Source organism: Dendrobates tinctorius, unplaced genomic scaffold, assembly GCF_039654945.1.
Source record: "Dendrobates tinctorius isolate UK_male_01 unplaced genomic scaffold, ASM3965494v1 ptg000022l, whole genome shotgun sequence".
In the NCBI taxonomy this organism is placed as follows: Eukaryota; Metazoa; Chordata; class Amphibia; order Anura; family Dendrobatidae; genus Dendrobates; species Dendrobates tinctorius.
Window position 1 is genome coordinate 34,112,766 of NW_027361690.1, and position 23,842 is coordinate 34,136,607.

The following is a 23,842-nucleotide window of genomic DNA, read 5'->3' on the forward strand; positions in this document are numbered from 1 at the left end:
AGTAATCAGCAAGTGATGGATAACAAATACAGGGTATTTAGTCGATACTTTTTTTGCGCAAAAAAATGTACACCAAGCTGCTCCACCACGTCAAGGTAACCCCCATTGAAGCAGTCCCTATCTAATGAATTAAAAACCTGAACATGTGAACAGTCTCTAATATGAACAGGATTCAGACAGGCCGCTCCCTAGTATGGACTTGTGGTCTGAGACAGCTCTTATGTGCACGTCACACAAGAGAGGGGTGGGGGCTCCCAAACCATGCTAAGCAAGGAAAAAAATGGATTAAAAACACACATGTGACATGCACAAATGTGAGCACGTCAATCAGACAATGCTCACACCACCCACTAACTGAGATACAACAAGAAAACACAGAATGACAGATTTGCAAAAATACTCTGCAATAAAAAATGGCAGTAATCAGCAAGTGCTGGATAACAAATACAGGGTATTTAGTCGATACTTTTTTTGTGCAAAAAAATGTACACCAAGCTGCTCCACCACGTCAAGGTAACCCGCATTGAAGCAGTCCCTATCTAATGTATTAAAAACCTGAACATGTGAACAGTGTCTAATATGAACAGGATTCAGACAGGCCGCTCCCTTTTTTTGCGCAAAAAAACATATCGACTAAATACCCTGTATTTGTTATCCAGCACTTGCTGATTACTGCCATTTTTTATTGCAGAGTATTTTTGCAAATCTGTCATTCTGTGTTTTCTTGTTCTATCTCAATTAGTGGGTGGTATGAGCATTGTCTGATCGATGTGTTCACATTTGTGCATGTCACATGTATGTTTTTAATCCTTTTTTTTCCTTGCTTAGCATGGTTTGGGAGACCCCACCCCTCTCTTGTGTGACATGCACATAAGAGCTGTCTCAGACCACAAGTCCATACTAGGGAGCGGCCTGTCTGAATCCTGTTCATATTAGACACTGTTCACATGTTCAGGTTTTTAATGCATTAGATAGGGACTGCATCAATGGGGGTTACCTTGACGTGGAGGAGCAGCTTGGTGTACATTTTTTTGCGCAAAAAAAACGTATCGACTAAATACCCTGTATTTGTTATCCAGCACTTGCTGATTACTGCCATTTTTTATTGCAGAGTATTTTTGCAAATCTGTCATTCTGTGTTTTCTTGTTGTATCTCAGTTAGTGGGTGGTGTGAGCATTGTCTGATCGACGTGTTCACATTTGTGCATGTCACGTGTGTGTTTTTAATCCTTTTTTTCCTTGCTTAGCATGGTTTGGGAGACCCCACCCCTCTCTTGTGTGACGTGCACATAAGAGCTGTCTCAGACCACAAGTCCATACTAGGGAGCGGCCTGTCTGAATCCTGTTCATATTAGACACTGTTGACATGTTCAGGTTTTTAATACATTAGATAGGGACTGCTTCAATGGGGGTTACATTGACGTGGTGGAGCAGCTTGGTGTACATTTTTTTGCGCAAAAAAGTATCGACTAAATACTCTGTATTTGTTATCCAGCACTTGCTGATTGCTGCCATTTTTTATTGCAGAGTATTTTTGCAAATCTGTCATTCTGTGTTTTCTTGTTGTATCTCAGTTAGTGGGTGGTGTGAGCATTGTCTGATCGACATGTTCACATTTGTGCATGTCACATGTGTGTTTTTAATCCATTATTTAAATATTTCTGCATAGATTTGACTTAAACCTTGGTCAGATGTTAACACAAGTACATCTAGAAATTGTTGGTTTGTTCTGCACATCGACTTGGAGGGATTTCATCCCAGTTTTCCCTACAAAACATCTTCATTTCTGTTATGTTGGTGGGTTTTCTCTCATGAACTGCTCACTTCAGGTCAATCTTTAACATTTATATAGTACTTCGATCAGGACTGTGACCTGGCCATCAAAAACTAACTTTTTCTTCTTTAGCCATTCTTCTATAAAAGGACTTGTGTGCTTTGGGTCATTGTCTTGGTGTATGTCCCACATTCTCATGTCATATGTCCTGACATTTCACTTTAGAAATTGGTGTATAATCCAGAATTTATTGTGCCATCAATAATGGCAATCCGTTTTGGCCCATATGCAGGAAAACAGACACAAACCATACACAAACCATAATACCCCCACCACCATATTTCACAGATAATATGAGATTTTTATGCTGTAATTCAGTGTTTTTTTCTCCTACAAACAAAAGACTTCTCATTTCAACCAAAATATCTCTATTTCTGTCTCATTTGTTCCCACAATATTTTTACAATAGCCTCTGGACTTGTCCAGGTGATGTTTAGAAGAGTGCAGATGGACAGCAATGTTCTTAATAGAGAGCATTGGCTTTCTCTTTGCAATACTGCCACGCACAACATTGTTGTTCAGTGTTCTCCTGATAATATACTCATGGACATTAACATTAACTTATGTGAAAGAGAGGCCTTTAGTTACTTAGAGGTTACCTTAGGTTCCTTTGTCACCTTGCAAGCTCTGATTTTTAGACAATGTGCAAGTTCACTTTAAACTCAACACAATGTTCGGAGATATTTACATTAACTCCATCATTATTTATTACTTAATATGACTTCTGTTACCTGAGGATCTGGATGTCTGCTAATCAGAACAACAATTGGTCCAGGCTGACAATGGCTTAAAAATGCATATACTTCATTCAGGGACTTGTTTGTTACTACATGTTCATTAATCTCCACAATTTCATCACCTTTCCTAAAATAAAAAATAAATTAAAAAAATGCAAAAAATGTACATTAACTTACATTTTCTATTATGTTTTTTGTTTTTTAAATCAAACATTGGATTTATTGTTGGAGTAGCTATTGACAACAGATATCTGATAGCGCTCCTAGGACTAGAATGGTGTTGTGAAAAATGGGCCCCAGTGAAAGAACAGTATATAAGCCTTTTACAGTCCAATGAAGTTTCTGAGACAAAAGCTATTAGCTCATTTGGAGGTGGAAGTAGGACCCCTCACCCCTTGGGCCACTGTATGGCTGCATGGATTGCACCAATGGTGGCAAGGACTCTTAGTTTTGCAGATTCAACACATTATCTGCTGATTAATCATATTACCAAGTCTGCTGCAGACCGTGTAAAACAGGAAGAAATGAGAAAGTGTTTTGTAATTTAATGAAAAAATGGGAACCTCTAACAATATTGAAAGTGAAAATTTGACTTTCCCATTAGTGTGAACATGTTAATCAGTATGCAGAATAAATCATATAATTTACACACTGTTAGCGCGGGTGGTCAGGAGCGGGAACTCCGAGAGTGGACCCTCTGGACCGTGGCACCGAGGGGCCCCGGGCGAGCTGCCAGGTGGAACCGACCGATATACAGGGAACGTTAGGAGCAGGCCCAGGGGTTCGAGTACCACGGTAGCCGGTACTGAGAGGGGCGGCTCAGGATGGACCGGAGTAAGACTGAGACTGGAGTTGGACGGCAGGAGCACTGAAGACAGGACTGGAGTAGGACGGCAGGAACACAAGGCAGGGCTGGAGTAGGACGACAGGAACACTGAAGGCAGGACTGGAGTAGGTCGGCAGGAACACAAGGCAGGACTGGAGTAGGACGACAGGAACACTGAAGGCAGGAGTGGAGTAGGTCGGCAGGAACACAAGGCAGGACTGGAGTAGGTCGGCAGGAACACAAGGCAGGACTGGAGAAGGTCGGCAGGAACACAAGGCAGGACTGGAGTAGGTCGGCAGGAACACAGGTAGCGGGACTGAGAAGCTGCTGTGAGGAGCAGCCGAGACAGGAACTGCAGCAGCAGTGTGTGCACGAAGGAGCGAGGCCAGAGTGTCAGGAAACACAACGATCAGGCGCCTCCCTCAGGGGGAAGCGGCCTGATATGGCCCCGTCTGGTCAGCCATTGGTCCACAGGTGCTTCCGGGTTAGGGCACAGCCGGAGCATAAGAAGCAGGAAGGAGGCGCGGCCGCGGCCTATGACGCATGCGCATAGCATGCAGGGAAGGCATCGGTCGCGGACCTGTCTCAGGTGACCGCCGCGGCCGTCGGGTGGAGAGAGGCTGCGGCGTGGGAGCGAAGGGCGACTGCAGCGTGGGAGCGGAGGTCGGGTGAGTATGGCGGAGCGGTGTAACAGTACCCCCTCCCCTAAGCCGCCCCCCCCGGAGGTTAACAAGAAACCTCTTGAGGATACGGGGAGCATTAATATTCTCCCGAGGCTCCCAGGATCTCTCCTCAGGACCAAAGCCCTTCCAATCAACGAGAAAGAAAGTCCTACCTCTAACCCTTTTCACAGCGAGGATGTCCTGTACTTCAAAAATGTTGTCGGCCCCCACCGGCTGAGGACCAAGATCAAGCGAGGAGTGGAAACGATTCAGCACCACAGGCTTCAGGAGAGAGACGTGAAAGGTGTTCGGGATCCGGAGCGAAGCAGGCAACCTCAATTTGTAGGCAACTTCGTTAATACGTCCCAGAATTTCAAACGGACCAATGTAGCGTGGACCCAACTTGTAAGAGGGCAGTTTTAGTCGGACGAATTTGGAGGAGAGCCAGACCTTGTCGCCAACACGATACGGAGGAGAATCCAACCTCTTTTTGTCAGCATAGTTCTTCATCTGATCAGCGGATCTCTTGAGTGATGTGTTGGTCTCAGCCCAAATCTTAGAAAATTCCGAGGACAAGGCATTGGCCGCGGGTACCTCAGAGGCAGGGGTTATCGGAAGAGGAACACCAGGATGTCTGCCAAAAACAATGAAAAACGGAGACTTGGCCGAAGACTCACCAGCATGGTTGTTATAAGCGAACTCTGCCCAGGGGAGTAAGTTGACCCAATCGTTCTGGTGGGCGTTAGAGAAGTGGCGTAAGTATCCCGTAAGCGTCTGGTTGGTACACTCTACTTGTCCGTTGGACTGTGGATGGTAGGCCGAGGAGAAGTCGAGGGAAATGTTCATGAGCTTACAAAGCGAACGCCAGAACTTGGAGTTAAACTGAACCCCTCGGTCAGACACAATGCGTCGAGGTAGACCATGAAGCCTGAAGACTTGATGAATGAAGATTTTGGCCAGCTCTGGCGCTGAGGGAAGGCCCGGCAGAGGGATGAAGTGAGCCATCTTGGAAAAACGATCCACCACCACCAGGATGACTGTGCAGCCCGCAGAGCAGGGTAGATCGGTGATGAAATCCATGGCGATGTTCTCCCAAGGAACCGTAGGGACAGGCAACGGAAGCAACAAGCCGGACGGAGATCTCCGTGGCACCTTGTTTTTTGCACAGGATGGACAAGAAGCCACAAAGTCGAGTACATCTTGGCGAAGTGAGTAGTGACGTTTGATAAGGTCAAGAGTCTTCTTAGTTCCGGCATGGCCGGCCAGTTTGGAGGAGTGCCCCCATAGAAGAACCTTTTGCTTGAGATTCTCTGGCACAAGCGTCTTGCCAGGCGGAGGAGTAAGCCAGTTCACTGGAGCCACGGTGATGATCCTAGTGGGATCAATGATATGTGACGGTTCCTCCGTGGATTCGTGTGGTTGGAAGACCCTGGACAGGGCGTCGGCTTTGGAATTCTTGTTGCCGGGACGGAATCGGAGCTCGAAATCAAATCGGGCAAAAAATAAAGACCATCTGGCCTGGCGAGGGTTTAGTCTCTGGGCAGACTGGAGATAGGCCAGATTCTTGTGGTCCGAGAAGATGACAAAAGGATGTACAGCTCCTTCCAGGAGGTGGCGCCATTCCTCCAAGGCCAACTTGATAGCCAAAAGTTCCCGGTCACCGATCGAGTAGTTACACTCGGATGGAGAAAAGGCCTTCGAGAAGAAGCCACAAGGGTGCAGGCGACCGGAGACGGTTCTCTGGGACAACACCGCCCCCGGCACCAGTTGAGGAAGCGTCCACCTCGAGTACAAAAGGTCGATCGCTCTCAGGGCGATGCAGGACGGAGCCGTGGAGAAAGCCCATTTTAGGGTCAGAAAGGCCTGCTCTGCCTCAGGAGACCAATCCTTGGAAGTAGACCCTTTACGGGTGAGCACAGAAATGGGTCTTGTGATCGCGGAGAAGTGGGAGACAAATTGCCGGTAATAGTTGGCGAACCCGAGGAATCGTTGTATCGCCTTTAATCCGACAGGGCGAGGCCATTTGAGGATGGCAGACAACTTCTCGGGGTCCAACCTTAGACCAGCGTCGGAGATAATGTATCCCAGAAATGGCAGAGAGGTCTGTTCGAAGAGACATTTCTCGATCTTTGCATACAGACGGTTCTCCCGAAGCCGCTGAAGCACCAGGCGGACACTCTTTCTGTGGGACGAGAGGTCCGGCGAGAAGACGAGGATGTCGTCTAAGTACACGACCACACAGGAGTACAAGAGATCCCGGAAGATCTCGTTGACGAACTCTTGAAAGACTGCAGGAGCATTGCAAAGACCGAAGGGCATAACCAGGTACTCGTAATGGCCATCTCGAGTGTTGAAAGCGGTCTTCCACTCGTCACCTGCACGGATACGGACCAGATTGTAGGCTCCTCTGAGGTCCAGCTTGGTAAAGACCCGAGCCCCTCTGAGACGGTCAAACAGTTCTGGAATGAGTGGAAGAGGGTACCTGTTCTTGATGGTAATCTCATTCAAGCCCCTATAGTCGATGCATGGCCGAAGAGTCCCGTCCTTCTTTTTGACGAAGAAGAACCCGGCTCCTGCGGGCGAAGAGGATTTCCGTATAAAGCCTTTGGCGAGGTTCTCTCGGACGTACTCAGACGTGGCGGTGGTCTCCACGGGAGACAGAGGGTAGATTCTGCCCCTTGGGGGGGTTGAACCAGAAACAAGTTCATTTGGGCAGTCAAACGGCCGGTGTGGAGGGAGGACCTCCGCTTCCTTCTTATCAAAAACATCGGCGTAGGAGCTGTAAGCTGGAGGAAGACCCGGGAGGTCTGGAGGTGACCGTGGAGCGGCCGCCAGGCGGACAGGAATCAGACAGCGAGCTTGGCACGGGTGCCCCCAGCGGAGTATCTACCCAGAAGACCAGTCGAGAACAGGCTGATGAGTCCTTAACCATGGAAGACCGAGTAGAATGGCGTGAGAGAGCTTAGGTAAAACGTAAAAGGCTATCTTCTCTCGATGTAAGGCTCCGATTTGCAATTCCACCTCTTCAGTGACTAACCATCCATGGTGGCAATCTGAATTGGGTTAGGTAGAGTGACTACAGGAATTCGGTATTTGTCTACCTCCTCCGGCCGAATGAAGTTACCCGCTGAGCCCGAATCCACGTAGGCCACCTCGGAACCACGCCTCCCTCCCGAAACCAAAAGCACAGAAATCGTAAGGGGTTGAGAGGAATCATCATCATCACCTAGGAAGGCCTCTCTTACCTGACCTAGGTGGAGTCGTTTCCCTGTCTCTTAGGACCGGTGCGGATATAGTGTGACGAATGACCGCAATAGAGGCACAGACCTTGTGCCCGTCTCTCTTTCTGACGTAACTTGGCCAACCTGAGATGATCTATCTGCATGGGCTCACCCAAAGAGAGGGAAGAAGATCCGACTGAACGTGAGCTGGCCGACTGAGTAAAAGGAGAAACTGACCTGGAGGAGCGCCTGTCTCTCACTGACTCCCGAGCGCGCTCCAGGAAGCGCAGGTCAATGCGGGTAGCCAGCGAGATAAGGTCCTCTAAGGTGGACGGGGTATCTCGACCTGCAAGTTCAACCTTTATTTTACTAGAAAGACCGTGCCAGAATGCCCCCACCAAAGCTGCGTTATTCCAGCCGAGCTCGGAGGAAATAGTGCGAAAGCGAATAGCGTACTGTCCGACCGTGAGAGAGCCCTGGTGTAAGTTAAAGAGTGACTCAGTGAGAGAGGCTAACTGGCCCGGCTCATCGAAAACCTTACGAAACGTATCCAGGAAAACCGGGAGACTCGAAACGACCGGGTCGTCACATTCCCAGAGCGGGTTTACCCAAGAAAGGGCTTCTCCCTCCAGATGGGACATGATGAAGGCCACTTTGGCCCGGTCCGAGGGGTATTGCTGCGGCAGCCATTCAAAGTGGAGACTACACTGATTTAAGAACCCCCTACAGAGCTTGGGATCCCCAGTGAAACGAGGCGGCTTGGCGAGGCGGGGCGTCGGAGGAGCAGTAGACACAGGGGGAGGTGTCGGCACTGCAGCGGCAGCCTGGAGGGTCGACAAGCGACTATCAAAGGAGGCCATGTAGGACAAAATGTGGGTTTGAGTATCTTGCTGCTGACTCAGCTCCTGTTGGAGACTGGCCAGCTGAGTGGCATTTCCAGGATCGGCCACCTGTAAGGCCGACAAACGGGTGTCCATCGACTTCATGATTGACATAATGCGCCCCTGATTCTCCCGTAGGAATAGCAACTCTTTCTGGGTAGCAGCCGTAGTACCGGCGGAGTCCATGGCCTGATCGTACTGTTAGCGCGGGTGGTCAGGAGCGGGAACTCCGAGAGTGGACCCTCTGGACCGTGGCACCGAGGGGCCCCGGGCGAGCTGCCAGGTGGAACCGACCCCTATACAGGGACCGTTCGGAGCAGGCCCAGGGGTTCGAGTACCACGGTAGCCGGTACCGAGAGGATGGACCGGAGTAAGACTGAGACTGGAGTTGGACGGCAGGAGCACTGAAGACAGGACTGGAGTAGGACGGCAGGAACACAAGGCAGGGCTGGAGTAGGACGACAGGAACACTGAAGGCAGGACTGGAGTAGGTCGGCAGGAACACAAGGCAGGACTGGAGTAGGACGACAGGAACACTGAAGGCAGGAGTGGAGTAGGTCGGCAGGAACACAAGGCAGGACTGGAGTAGGTCGGCAGGAACACAAGGCAGGACTGGAGAAGGTCGGCAGGAACACAGGTAGCGGGACTGAGAAGCTGCTGTGAGGAGCAGCCGAGACAGGAACTGCAGCAGCAGTGTGTGCACGAAGGAGCGAGGCCAGAGTGTCAGGAAACACAACGATCAGGCGCCTCCCTCAGGGGGAAGCGGCCTGATATGGCCCCGTCTGGTCAGCCATTGGTCCACAGGTGCTTCCGGGTTAGGGCACAGCCGGAGCATAAGAAGCAGGAAGGAGGCGCGGCCGCGGCCTATGGCGCATGCGCATAGCATGCAGGGAAGGCATCGGTCGTGGACCTGTCTCAGGTGACCGCCGCGGCCGTCGGGTGGAGAGAGGCTGCGGCGTGGGAGCGAAGGGCGACTGCGGCGTGGGAGCGGAGGTCGGGTGAGTATGGCGGAGCGGTGTAACACACACAATATAATATTATTGAATATTAGATTCAGAGCAGCTTTCTGCCTGGGTGTAATCTAACAGAAAATACTTCTTCAACATGAGGTTTAGCATGTCAATATACCATTTTTAAGATACTGGGAAATTCACATGTTCTACATCCAATGTGGTGTGCTTAATTCTGTGGACGAAGGCGCAAATTAATCAAAAACAGCAAATTTCTCACCGGTCTTGATGAGGAGGCGTGTAGGAGTCAGACGCTCCTGATTCATTAAAAGGCTGATGAGTGGTGTGTGATGTGCCACAAATCTTACTACAGTCCTTAACTTGGAGTAAGATTTCTGAAGTATGCAATGCCACATCTCGTAATGCACTAGATGAGCTGAGGCTTCACGACTCCCCCCCCCACCATGCTCCTTTTCTGTGCCAGCTGGGAGAAAATGGATTTGAGAACACTAAAATTTGCAACGTTTTTTGTGCAACTATAAGTGTGCAAAAATTTGTGACGTTTCAAAGCAGTTTACACTGGAATTCTGGCAAAATTACTTCACTGAATCATGGCCAAAGTATCTTACTGTGGGTCTCTATGTTAAAGAAACAAGACAGAAACTGGAGGCATAGATGAGGTCTCATCGCCACACAATTACAGACAACAAAAAACCACATACCTGTTGCTAAATATTTCTGGCAACTTCACATCAAGAAGAGACAGAAGGGTCTGGGAATACACATTTATTATACACTTCACACAGGACTAAATCAGTCCCAAGGATTTATATTTCACTAAAACATCTGAGGAATCTGGTCCAGAGACAGTGAAGGCATCGGGTCTCTGATTTTGCATTAATGATGAGTATTGAAGTCACTCCTCGGCGCCTATGAATAGCGGTCACTTTACTGCTATTCACAGACACCAGAGACAGATTCAAGGAGCGTGGATTACAACAGACCTGCGCGGAAACATTTTGGGTAATAAATTAGTGAACAAGGGACAGTCTTGTATTTATTTCTGTTTTTTATGCTTTTCAGATCGCCTTTTCTGGACTACTTCAGATTCGTTAGATTACTGCAGACCTGCATGGGACTTTTTTTCTTAATAAATTGATGAACGATGGATAGTGTGGGGGAGTCTTTATTAAAATAAAGTGTCTTTTTCTGTAGTTTTTTTCTTATACCGCTTTAGTAATGGAGGTGTCTGATAGATATCTCTCGATTACTAACCCTACGACTTGATGGCAGATGTGATTTTTGGCAAATCACAGCTGTCATCAACCGAAACTACCATTACCCCGATAGCCCCCCAGAGATCTGGGAGATCTGGAGCAGAGAAAATAGAGATTTTTTGAAAAAATAAAGTAAAAATAAAACACACATCCAAGTAAAAGACACATTACTGGAATAAAGGTCTCTGCTCCTACATTATGCTGTTCTCAGATCAGGTAGCCAAAACATGGTGAAAAATTCCCTTTAAGAGAGCAGCATTGAACTCAGAGTTTGTGCCCCTTTGTTTTAGTGATTACTGGGGGTCTAAGTATCCCAACTTCTGCTCTTTTTTATTCTTTTCATTGCTGAACAACAGAAGAAAATCTCACAGCATATATTAACAGATACCTAGTACATTAATGAGTTCATCATCACCTATTGTTTATGCCACTTGTATAGTTCAAAATACAAATACAAATATAGCAAAAATAACACTCTCTTAAAGAAATATTCCCTTTTGTGCGTGAAACAGATTTAGTTGTTGCACTTCATATATTTATTGACAATAATAAAGATCTACCTTAGACGTCCATCCATGTGGGCCATAGAGCCTGGAGAAAGTGTATGGATGAATATTCCAGAAATGCTGCCACAGTTTGGAACACTGCACAATCCAATGCCCAGACCAACTCCAGACTCTGGGGAAATAAAAGGCATGAACATTACAGGACAACATGGCAAGGTTCAGGTCTGGATCTCCTCTGGCTCATGCTCATACGGGACAGGTTTTGATTCAGTTTTGTTGTGTACTTATCAGTCAAATCTATGTGAAAAGGGTTAATAACATTTTTTTCTTAAGCATTGCCTCTTTTTAAAATCCAAAGTGAAAGCATAAAGTGACCCATACTGAGTCCTTATAAACTCATCTTTGATATCAACATGGGTAACACATAATGCTGTACATTTAGATTACGGCATTAGTATGATGAAGCTCCTCTCCCGATGAGCAAAATCAGATTGTACAGCATTCACAGAAGAAATGTATGGTCAAACAAGATTTAGGGTATGTTTCCACGTTCAGTATTTGCTGCGCATTGGACGCTGCATACAGCAGCAGCGTCCAATCCGCAGTGGCCAGATGTTACAGCATAGTGGAGGGGATTTTATGAAATCCCATATCCACTAAGCGTACAAAGACACAGGTGGCAAACCCGCGTATATGCGTCTTTATAGACCATAGCATGTCTATTTATCTTGCGGAGGCGCACAGTCTCTGCAAGATAAATAGAACTGTTCTATGTATAGGATGCGGTGATTCTGCATGATTCAATGAACACGTGCGGTATTCCTGCGCATACAAAAGGGGGCAGCGCTTTGAGCGGAACCGATATCCGCTGCATTCAAAGCGATGCCAATCCGGAACATGGAGACATATCATTATGCTACCACCGAACCTATATATATTTTTGTTTTATTCTGGTGAAGTAGGAGGCATTTAGCAACATACATGTACACATGATGAGCTAGTATACAAAAAACTACAAATAAACTACCTCACCGAACTAAAGGCAATAGGGTTTCTTAAAGTGTTACTCCAAGAGTTGCAAGTTATCTATAATTCCTGGAGTAAGGGAAAAGGTACTGATTGCTGGAGGGCTGACAGCCAGGATCCCTAGCAATCTTGACAAGGGTTTCTATGAAGCCCTACAACAATGGAGCACAGGTGACCCTTCTTTACCTTTGTATATGAACTCCCAGTGATTGTGCAGTTCAGTGCTCTACTATTTTTGGCAGTCCGGTTGACAATGAACGAAGGTTGAGCATATGTAACGTGGCGCGGAGTGCTAGCAGGGTCCTGGCTGGCTGCGTGGACTTGTGCTGTGGGGGTGCTACACCTCTGCAAGTCGCATGTTACCGATGACTTTGGTTGGCCAGGTCCAGGATGTGAAGGACTTCAGTGATGGAGACCACCAGTAAAAAATAAACTTTTTACTAAACGATATCTTTGGTACATAATTCCCACCAAGTTAAGAGATACAAAACTTAAGGAAAGTTTCCATCACCATACGGAGCATTTTCATACACAGTCTCAGTTTCTTTCTCTTATCTCACTTGGTTTCTTTCTCCACTAGTTCATCTGCCTTAACCACAACCCAGCACAACACCACAGTCCAATAAGTGAGAGTCCTATTCTCAACATGGGGTTCTGCATCCTCTTCCCTATTAAGGGAACTAGTTCGCCAATATGGCCAGTACTTAGTTTCTCTGCTTCTGATGCCTTGGAACTCCCGCCGGGCACTCTCTTCATCTCTCATTCTCTTTTCTGTCCTGGTCCATTACCTCTCTGACTTATAAACTAAGGGCCATGTTGCTTGGTTTCCTCTCTCAGGACCAGTCTCCAAATAACCACTCCGTCCTTCTGTCAGTTTTCCGTCCTCTTTACTCAAGATCACGCTATCTACTGTCACGGTCTCCCCTCACTTCGTGGCACCCACATCATGCAGCACTACTTTTTGTCCAGACCTTAGGTTTGCTTCTGGGCCATATCTAACTGGAAGTTGTCCGTTCCTTCACCTTAGCTTCTCACAATTTGGGCTTGTCCCAAATATTAACCATAACTCTCCCTATTGTCGGGCAGAACACAACACTATTACCAATAACGCATTTCACAATACAAATTACACATTAGAATACACTTCAACAATACATGAGTCTTCAATGAGGAATGTGAGCAGTATGTCCATCTTATTATACATGCTCCACTTGGGTTCCATTCAGTACTGAGCTCTCTTGTCCTTGTAGACCCAGAGCCCTGTTGTCACATTTGCTGGGAATCCCAATGGTCAGACCTTCAGAGATCAATAAGTTATCCTCTATCCTACAAGAATAGGGGTTAACTTTCGGTTATATAAATTACTGTAGTGAATGTGACCACTGCAAAAAAATCACTAGGTTCAGTGATCTCATTCTGAATACCTCATTATCACCGCAATGATTGGTTGCGGTTGTCACATGTGCCGCATTTGTGTCATCACATATGCAGCCTGCCAATAAAGACTTTTCACTGCGGAAGAAGTGCTAAAGCACTACTGGGTGAGTAACATTGAGTTTATTATTTTTAATAAAAACCTAGAGATGAGCTGGAATATAGAATCATAGAATCATAGAATCATAGAATTGTAGAGTTGGAAGGGACCTCCTGGGCCATCTGGTCCAACCCCCTGCTCAAAGCAGGATTCGCTAAATCATTCCAGTCAGATGTCTCTCCAGCCTCTGTTTGAAGACTTCCATTGAAGGAGAACTCACCACTTCTCGTGGCAGCTTGTTCCACTCATTGATCACTCTAACTGTCAAAAAGTTTTTTCTAATATCTAATCTGTCTCCTCCCATTCAGTTTCATCCCATTGCTTCTAGTCTTTCGTTGAGCAAATGAGAATAAAGTTGATCCTTCTACAATGTGACAGCCCTTTAGATATTTGTAGACAGCTATTAAGTCTCCTCTCAGTCTTCTCTTTTGCAAACTAAACAATCCCAAATCCTGCAACCTTTCCTCATAAGACAGGGTTTGCAGACCTGTCACCATTCTGGTCGCCCTTTTCTGAACTTGCTCCAGTTTGTTGATGTCTTTTTTAAAATGTGGTGCCCAAAACTGTACACAATATTCCAGATGAGGTCTGACCAAAGAGGAGTAGAGGGAAATAATGACTTCACGTGATCTCGACTGTATGCTTCTGTTAATACATCCTAGAATTGCATTTGCCTTTTTTGCTGCTGCATCACACTGTTGACTCATATTTAGTCTGTGATCTATTAGTATACCCAAGTCTTTTTCACATGTGCTGTTGCTTAGGCCTATTCCTCCCATTCTGTATATGCTCATTTCATTTTTATTGCCCAGATGTAGTACTTTGCAGTTTTCCCTGTTAAAAACCATTCTGTTAGTTGCTGCCCACTTCTCCAGTTTATTTATATCTTTTTGAATCCTCTCTCTCTCTTCTCTAGTATTAGCTATCCCTCCTAGCTTTGTGTCATCAGCAAATTTAATCAGTTTACCCTCAATTCCTTCATCTAAATCGTTGATAAAGATGTTGAACAATACAGGGCCCAGGACAGAGCCCTGTGGTACCCCACTTGAGACATTCTTCCAACTGGATGTGCAGCCATTTATGACCACTCTTTGGGTCCGATCACTAAGCCAGTTATGAATCCACCTAACAGTTGCCTTGTCCATTCCATACATTGTCATTTTTTCAATACGCATTGTATGAGATACTTTGTCAAATGCTTTGCTGAAGTCAAGATATACTATATCTACAGCATTTCCTTGATCCACCCAATCAGTGATTCCGTCATAGAAGGAAATTAAGTTAGTCTGACATGACTTATTAGTTACAAACCCATGCTGACTCTGTTTAATCACTTCATTCTTATCCAGGTACTGACATACATGTTGTTTAATAATTTGTTCAAAGATCTTTCCTGGTATAGAAGTCAGACTCACCGGCCTATAGTTGCCTGGGTCCACCTTCTTCCCCTTTTTGAAGATAGGAACAACATTTGCTCTTCTCCAGTCTTCTGGGACTTCTCCTGCTCTCCAAGAATTTTCAAAGATTATGGAGAGGGGTTCCAAAATTTCTTCTGCTATCTCCTTCAGTACTCTGGGGTGTAATTCATCTGGACCTGGAGACTTGAATTCATTTAGGTTAGCTAAGTGTTTCCTCACTATCTTTCTGTTTATAGATATGCTGGATTCTTCTATTCCCTTAATAGGACAGTGAAGAACAGTTGATGTTACATTTCCTTTCTGAGAGAAAACAGATGCAAAATAGGAATTTAAAAGTTCGGCCTTCTCAACATCCTGTCTTACCATTTCATCATTTTCATCCTGTAAAAATCCTATAGCATCTTTGACTTTTCTTTTACTTTTGACATATCCCCAAAATCCTTTATTATTGCTTTTGACATCTCTTGCAAGCCTCAATTCATTGTCAGCTTTAGTTAAGCTGATTTGTGCCCTGCAGGTTGTGCAGACAGCATTATATTCTTCTTTAGATATGCCTCCCTCTTTCCATTTTATAAACATTTTTTTCTTCCTTTTTAGCATGTGCTTAAGTTCTGTGTTCATCCATCCTGGCTTCCTTAAATGCTTCCTATTCTTCCCTGTTTTTGGAATTGTTAACAATTGTGCTTTGAGAATTTCATTTTTCAAGATTTCCCATCCTTCCTGGACATTTTTGTCTTTAAGGATATCCAGCCATTGGATCCCTCCAATTATCTTTTTGAATCCCTTAAAATCTACCTTTCTGAAATCTAACCTTGACGTCTGAGTCTTCACAGGTCTTCCTCCTCTAGTTATCCAAAATTCTAAAATAGCATGGTCCCTACCTCCTAGGGTCCCAGCCACTTTTACCTCCTCAACCATTTCCTCCCTGTTTATAAGGATTAGATCCAAGGTAGCAGTTCCCCTTGTTTTCTCCCCTACCTTTTGGAAGATAAAGTTGTCAGCAAGAGAGGATAAGAATTTCCTTGACCTGTTAGTTTTGCCTGAGAGAGATTCCCAACAAATGTCTGGATAGTTGAAATCTCCCACGACCACTATGTCATATTTTTTGGAGAACTTGGCCATTTGATGCATAAAGAGTTCATCCATATCTTCAGTTTGCACAGGTGGCCTGTAGTAAATGCCTACAATGGTGCCCTTTCCATTGTTCTGTCCTTGTATTCTTACCCAAACAGTTTCCACAGAACTCCCAGTCTCTGAAGCTTCAATCTCTGTGCAGATATATGCGTTTCTAACATACAATGCGACACCTCCTCCTCGTTTATCAAGTCTGTTTCTTGCAAATAAGTTGTATCCTTCTAGCCTTGTATTCCAATCATGTGTATTGTCCCACCAAGTTTCAGTGATTCCAATGACATCATATTTCTTTTCCTGTGTTAGTAGTTCCAATTCTCCTCGTTTGTTGCCCATGCTTTGTGCATTAGTATAGAAACATTTTAGTTTGTGATTGGTTTCTCTTTCTCCAATATTTTTATTAATTAGATTCTTTTGTCTTTGTTCTTCCTTTCCACTTCTAATAGCAGAGTTCTCAATAGCATTTGTCAGATGTATGGCTTTTTCTGGTCTTTTGCTTCCCTTCCCATGTTGTTCTAGTTTAAAGCTCTCCTTACAAGTGTAGCAAGGCGACTTCCAAATACATGTTTTCCAGTCTTCGTAAGGTGCACCCCATCTCTAGCAAGTAGTCCATCGTAAAGGTAATTCACTCCGTGATCCAGAAATCCAAATCGTTGCTGACGGCACCATCGACGTAGCCAGTTGTTCACCTGCAGAATCTTATTCCACCTCCTTGTTCCATGGCCATCCAATGGGAGGATGGAAGAGAAGACCACCTGTGCTCCCAGTTCTTTCACTTTCTTGCCTAAGTCTTCAAAGTCTCTGCAGATGGTTTCCAGGTCGTTTCTTGCGGTGTCATTTGTTCCCACATGTAGTAGCAGGAATGGGTAGTCATCTGTAGGTCTGAAGAGTCCTGATATCCTGTCAGACACATCTTTAATTTTTGCACCTGGAAGACAACACATTTCTCTTGAAGTTATATCCGGTCTGCAGATAGCGGCTTCTGTTCCTCTCAACAGGGAATCCCCCATGACCACCACTCTCCGTTTCTTCTTCACAACATTTTTCTTTCTCCATCCAGGAGGACTCTGAGGGCGTACAAGGTTGTTGTTTGTGGGCAAAGTCTTATCTTCATGCGTTTCTTCATCGTTTTCCTGCGTGAGAGCCTGGTACTGGTTCCTGAAAAGTATGGGTGCTGACTGCCTCCTGATCCTCCTGCTTCTCTGGGTCACATGTCTCCATTCCTCTGTTTCTTCAGGTGCACTTCGAATTTATTCTCTTTCTGTAACATGAAGAGATAATTCTGCTCTGTCTAAGAACTCTTCACCTTCCTTAATGATCTTCAAAGTAGCTAACCTCTCTTCGAGACTTTGCAACTTTTCCTCCAACAGGGACACAAGCTTGCATTTGTGGCATGTGAAGTTTGGCTTTTCCACTGGTAAGTCTGTGAACATGTAGCAAGAAATGCAGCTCACCAAATGGCTCCTGGCCTCTTCCATATTGAGATCTCTTAAAGACGATGAAAGATGATCCAAAATATCGGCGCGCGGTTTTCCGATTTCCTCTTTTCAGCTGCAACGGCCAAAACCCAGTGATCGTTGAGCTCACGGAGACTCTTCACTTATCCCAGAAGGCACTGGGAATATGCAAATGATCTCGTCAAGACTCTTCCCCTAGTTGGTATACATGCAATGTGTAGGCGCATGTTCACACTGGCCACTAAACAGACAAAACCTAAGATAAAAACAAAATGAGCAAATACCCTGCAGGTATTTATGTCATTTGACCTATTGTAAGGTTTTAACCCCTTCCCGACATCGGGTGTAATATTACACCAATGTCGGACTCCCTCTCTTTGGTGTGGGCTTCGGCGCTGAGCCCGCACCTTTCCAGGCACATGACATCTGCTCTGTACAGCTGACATGTGGCTGCAACAGCCGCAGGTATAATCATGATCCACCAACAGCTGTTAACTAGTTAAATGCTGCTGTCAATTTCTGAGGTCCAGAGCACTCTGGAAAAGGTTTTCATCCAGGATATCTCTGTACATTGCCGCATTCATGTTTCCTTCAATTGCAACCAGTTGTCCTGTCCCTACAGCTGAAAAACACCCCCATAGCATGATGCTGCCACCACCATGTTTTATTGTTGGGATTGTATTGGGCAGGTGATGAACAGTGACTGGTTTTCTCCACACATATCGCTTAGAATTCGCACCAAAAAGATCTATCTTCGTCTCCTCAGACAAGAGATTCTTATTTCTCATAGTCTGGGAGTCCTTCATGTGTTTTTAGCAAACTCTGTGTGGGCTTTCATATGTCTTGCACTGAGGAAAGGCTTCCGTCTGGCCACTCTGCTATAAAGGTACGACTGGTGGAGGGCTGCAGTGAAGATTGACTTTGTGGAACGTTCTCCCATCTCCCTACTGCATCTGTGGAGCTCAGCCACAGTGATCTTGGGGTTCTTCTTTACCTCTCTCACCAAGGCTCTTCTCCCATGATTGCCCAATTTGGCTGGACGGATAGGTCTAAGAAGACTTCTGGTGGTCCCAAACTTCTTCCATTTAAGAATTATGGAGGCCACTGTGCTCTTAGGAACCTTGAGTACTGCAAAAATTATTTTGTAACCTTGGCCAGATCTGTGCCTTGCCACAGTTCTGTCTCTGAGCTCCTTGGCCAGTTCCTTTGACCTCATGATTCTCATTTGGTCTGACATGCACTGTGAGCAGTGATGTCTTATATAGACAGATGTGTTCCTTTGCAAATCAAGTCCTATCAGTTTAATTTAACATAACTGGACTCCAAAGAAGGAGTATAACTGTAAACTCACACTCGCTGTGTCTTTGATGAATGAAGCCTAGGAAGTGCTGCACAAGGAAAGAAATCCGGCCAGGTGGCGTGCGGACACCACAACATGCGATGTACACCAGAACAGGACCTGGCAGGACACGACTGTCGGGGAAGCAGCCGGGGGATGGAGCCAACCCACATGAGGGTTTTTTATACTTTCCTTTGTTAAATAATAATTTGGTTCAGGTGATCACCTAATCAGAAGCAGATTATGTAGAATGAGGTGTACTCTGGCTGGAATTCAACTGACACTGGAATGGAATGGCTGTCAGACATGTAGAGAAGCTGAGTTTTATAAAACTGTGCAGTGGTCTCTTAATTTTTGCCAGAGCTATATACAGTTGTGGCCAAAAGTATTGACACCCCTGCAATTCTGTCAGATAATACTCAGTTTCTTCCTGAAAATGATTGCAAACACAAATTCTTTGGTATTATTATCTTCATTTAATTTGTCTTAAATGAAAAAACACAAAAGAAAATGAAGCAAAAAGCAAAACATTTATCATTTCACACAAAACTCCAAAAATGGGCCAGACAAAAGTATTGGCACCCTCAGCCTAATACTTGGTTGCACAACCTTTAGCCAAAATAACTGTGACCAACCGCTTCCGGTAACCATCAATGAGTTTCTTACAATGCTCTGCTGGAAGTTTAGACCATTCTTCTTTGGCAAACTGCTCCAGGTCCCTGATATTTGAAGGGTGCCTTCTCCAAACTGCCATTTTTAGATCTCTCCACAGGTGTTCTATGCGATTCAGGTCTGGACTCATTGCTGGCCACCTTAGAAGTCTCCAGTGCTTTCTCTCAAACCATTTTCTAGTGCTTTTTGAAGTGTGTTTTGGGTCATTGTCCTGCTGGAAGACCCATGACCTCTGAGGGAGACCCAGCTTTCTCACACTGGGCCCTACATTATGGGGCAAAATTTGTTGGTAGTCTTCAGACTTCATAATGCCATGCACACGGTCAAGCAGTCCAGTGCCAGAGGCAGCAAAGCAACCCCAAAACATCAGGGAACATCCGCCATGTTTGACTGTAGGGACTGTGTTCTTTTCTTTGAATGCCTCTTTTTTTCTCCTGTGAACTCTATGTTGATGCCTTTGCCCAAAACGCTCTACTTTTGTCTCATCTGACCAGAGAACATTCTTCCAAAACGTTTTAGGCTTTTACAGGTAAGTTTTGGCAAACTCCAGCCTGGCTTTTTTTTATGTCTCGGGGTAAGAAGTGGGGTCTTCCTGGGTCTCCTACCATACAGTCCCTTTTCATTCAGACGCTGACGGATAGTACGGGTTGACACTGTTGTACCCTCGGACTGCAGGGCAGCTTGAACTTGTTTGGATGTTAGTCGAGGTTCATTATCCAACATCCGCACAATCTTGCGTTGAAATCTCTTGTCAATTTTTCTTTTCCGTCCACATCTAGGGAGGTTAGCCACAGTGCCATGGGCTTTAAACTTCTTGATGACACTGCGCATGGTAGACACAGGAACATTCTGGTCTTTGGAGATAGACTTGTAGCCTTGAGATTGCTCATGCTTCCTCACAATTTGTTTTCTCAAGTCCTCAGACAGTTCTTTGGTCTTTCTTTTCTCCATGCTCAATGTGGTACACACAAGAACACAGGACAGAGGTTGAGTCAACTTTAATCCATATCAACTGGCTGCAAGTGTGATTTTGTTATTGCCAACACCTGTTAGGTGCCACAGGTAAGTTACAGGTGCTGTTAATTACACAAATTAGAGAAGCATCACATGATTTTTCGAGCAGTGCCAATACTTTTGTCCACCCTCTTTTTTATGTTTGGTGTGGAATTATATCCAATTTGGCTTTAGGACAATTCTTTTTGTGTTTTTTCATTTAAGACAAATTAAATGAAGATAATAACACCAAAGAATTTGTATTTGCAATCATTTTCAGGAAGAAACTGAGTATTATCTGACAGAATTGCAGGGGTGTCAATACTTTTGGCCCCAACTGTATATATATATATATATATACACACACACACACACACACTATACCAAGTTCTGGAATTTTTTTTCACCACTTAAAAAAGAACCTAGACATGTTTGGTGTCTATGAACTCGTAATGGCTTGGAGAATCTTAATGGCAGGTGAGTTTTAGCATTTAGTGAACATGGTAAAACAATTGTGGAATTGCAATTTTTCGCAATTTCACCGCACTTGGAATTGTTTTCCTGTTTTCCAATACACGATATGGTAAAATCAATGGTGCCTTTCAAAAGTTCGACTTGTCATGCGAAAAACAAACCCTCACATGGCCATACTGACAAAAAAATTAAAAAAAAGTTTTGACTCTGGGAAGAAGGGGACCAAAAAGGTGGTTAGGACCTTTGAGAATAGAGTCACTTTGGCTTTTATGTTTTTTTTTAAATCAAAATTATGTTAATTTTTAAGTACCCTATATTGTTTCTATGCACTATTGCTATTTATTTAATCACTGCAGGGGATTTGCTAATTTTGTTTTTGTTATTGTTAATGTTTGCAAGGTCTGGGGAGTATAATTTTTGGAAAAGACTTTTTTGTAGGTGATATTTTTGCCATAAAGGGAAATACTTTGCAATAATTTTAAGGTACAAGTAAATGTATTATTCACAGGATTGCCAGGATGAAACATTTCCCATCTGAGCATCACACCACCTCCAACGGCATGGCTTCTTCCTTTACTGTATTCTGGTGCCCTCATTTTGTACACAGTCGACTGTCTACATGATTTAGAAATGATGACAGGGAATAACCTACAGTCATGACCAAAAGTTTTGAGAATGACACAAATATTAATTTTTACAAAGTCTACTGCTTCATTTTTTCTAATGGCAATTTGCATATACTCCAGAATGTTATAAAGAGTGATCAGCTTAGCAGCAATTACTTGCAAAGTCAATATTTGCCTAGAAAATGAACTTTATCCCCCAAAACACATTTCAACATCATTGCAGCCCTGCCTTAAAAGGACCAGCTAACATTGTTTCAGTGATTGCTCCATTAACACAGGTGTGGGTGTTGATGAGGACAGGGCTGGATATCAATCTGTCATGATTAAGTAAGGATGACACCACTGGACACTTTAAAAGGAGGCTGGTGCTTGGCATCATTGTTTCTCTTCTGTTAACCATGGTTATCTCTAAAGAAACACGTGCAGTCATCATTGCACTGCACAAAAATGGCCTAACAGGGAAGAGTATTGCAGCTAGAAAGATTGCACCTCAGTCAACAATCTATCGCATCATCAAGAACTTCAAGGAGAGAGGTTCCCTTGTTGCCAAAAAGGCTCCAGGGCGCCCAAGAAAGACCAGCAAGCGCCAGGACCGTCTCTTAAAAGTGTTTCAGCTGCGGGATCGGGCTACCAGCAGTGCAGAGCTTGCTCAGGAATGGCAGCAGGCAGGTGTGAGTGCATCTGCACACACTGTGAGGCGGAGACTCTTGGAGCAAGGCCTGGTCTCAAGGAGGGCAGCAAAGAAGCCACTTCTCTCCAGAAAAAGCATCATGGACAGACTGATATTCTGCAAGAGGTACAGGGAGTGGACTGCTGAGGACTGGGGTAAAGTCGTTTTCTCTGATGAATCCCCTTTTCGATTGTTTGGGACATCTGGAAAACGGCTTATTCGGAGAAGACCAGGTGAGCGCTACCACCAGTCTTGTCTCATGCCAACTGTCAAGCATCCTGAAACCATTCATGTGTGGGGTTGCTTCTCAGCCAAGGGAATGGGCTTTCTCTCAGTCTTGCCTAAAAACACAGCCATGAATAAAGAATGGTACCAGAATGTCCTCCGAGAGCAACTTCTCCCAACCGTCCAAGAGCAGTTTGGCGATCAACAATGCCTTTTTCAACATGATGGAGCACCTTGCCATAAAGCAAAGGTGATAACTAAATGGCTCAGGGAACAAAACATGGAGATTTTGGGACCATGGCCTGGAAACTCCCCAGATCTTAATCCCATTGAGAACTTGTGGTCAATCATCAAGAGACGGGTGGACAAACAAAAACCTTCAAATTCAGACAAAATAAAAGCATTGATTTTGCAAGAATGGACTGCTATCAGTCAGGATTTGATCCAGAAGTTGATTGAGATCATGCCAGGCAGAATTGCAGAGGTCCTGAAGAAGAAGGGTCAACACTGCAAATTTTGACTTGCTGCATTAACTCATTCTAACTGTCAATATAACCTTTTGTTACTCATAATATGATTGCAATTATATTTCTGTATGTGATAAAAACATCTGACAAACACACATAAAAACCAGAGGGCAGCAAATCATGTGAAAATATAATATTTGTGTCATTCTCAAAACTTTTGGCCATGACTGTAAACACATTTTTCCTGCTTCCAAGATATCAATCTCAGGAGTTTTTATGGAAGTTGCTTGCTAAAGCCTATCTTCAATATTATCTGTCTGCCATGTCTACATGCACACGCTAATATTTAGTGAAATATTCACTATTTTCTTGCCTTCACCACTAGAGGGAGTGCATAGATTATTACAATTTACATTGAGGTATATGGTAACTGTATGAAATCATATACAGCAGACTAGGCTTCCTTTAGTGGTTGTTGCAGGCAGCCCGATCTATTATCTACAATTAGGCACTATTTAGAGCTGTATGTGGTAGATTTATCACTGTATTTATGTCAGTTCTCAGATGCAAATACAGAAAACAAATGGTGTTTAGAATGAGCAGAATAAACATAAGGCACTTATACCTCTTTTTGTGACACAAAATACAAAAGTTATAGGCAGTCATGAAAAAAATCTAATTCAAATCAATGTTTGGTGTATCTGCCATTAAAACACCATTCATTCTTCTAGGTAGAATTGCACACTGTTTTAGAAGCAGCTCAGGCAAGAGGATGTTCCAAACATCTTGGAGAAGTAACTACCGATCTTCTGTGGATGAAGGCTTGCACAAATCCTTTCGTATCTTCTCTCAGATTTGATGATGTTGAGATCAGGACTCTGGTGGCCATATCATCACTTCCAGGGCTCCTTGTTCT

General features: G+C 44.6%; 1 protein-coding gene across 1 annotated transcript in view; it reads right to left on the reverse strand.

Annotated features, from left to right (window-relative positions):
• The window catches only part of IL16 (interleukin 16), a 184,120-nt gene that overhangs the window by 45,928 nt on the left and 114,350 nt on the right, over positions 1-23,842 (reverse strand). The window contains exons 10-11 of the mRNA XM_073568576.1: positions 10,949-11,066; positions 2,566-2,698 (exon numbers count right to left, since the gene is read on the reverse strand). Coding sequence (XP_073424677.1) covers positions 2,566-2,698; positions 10,949-11,066 — 251 coding nt within the window. The remainder of the gene's footprint in view (positions 1-2,565; positions 2,699-10,948; positions 11,067-23,842) is intronic.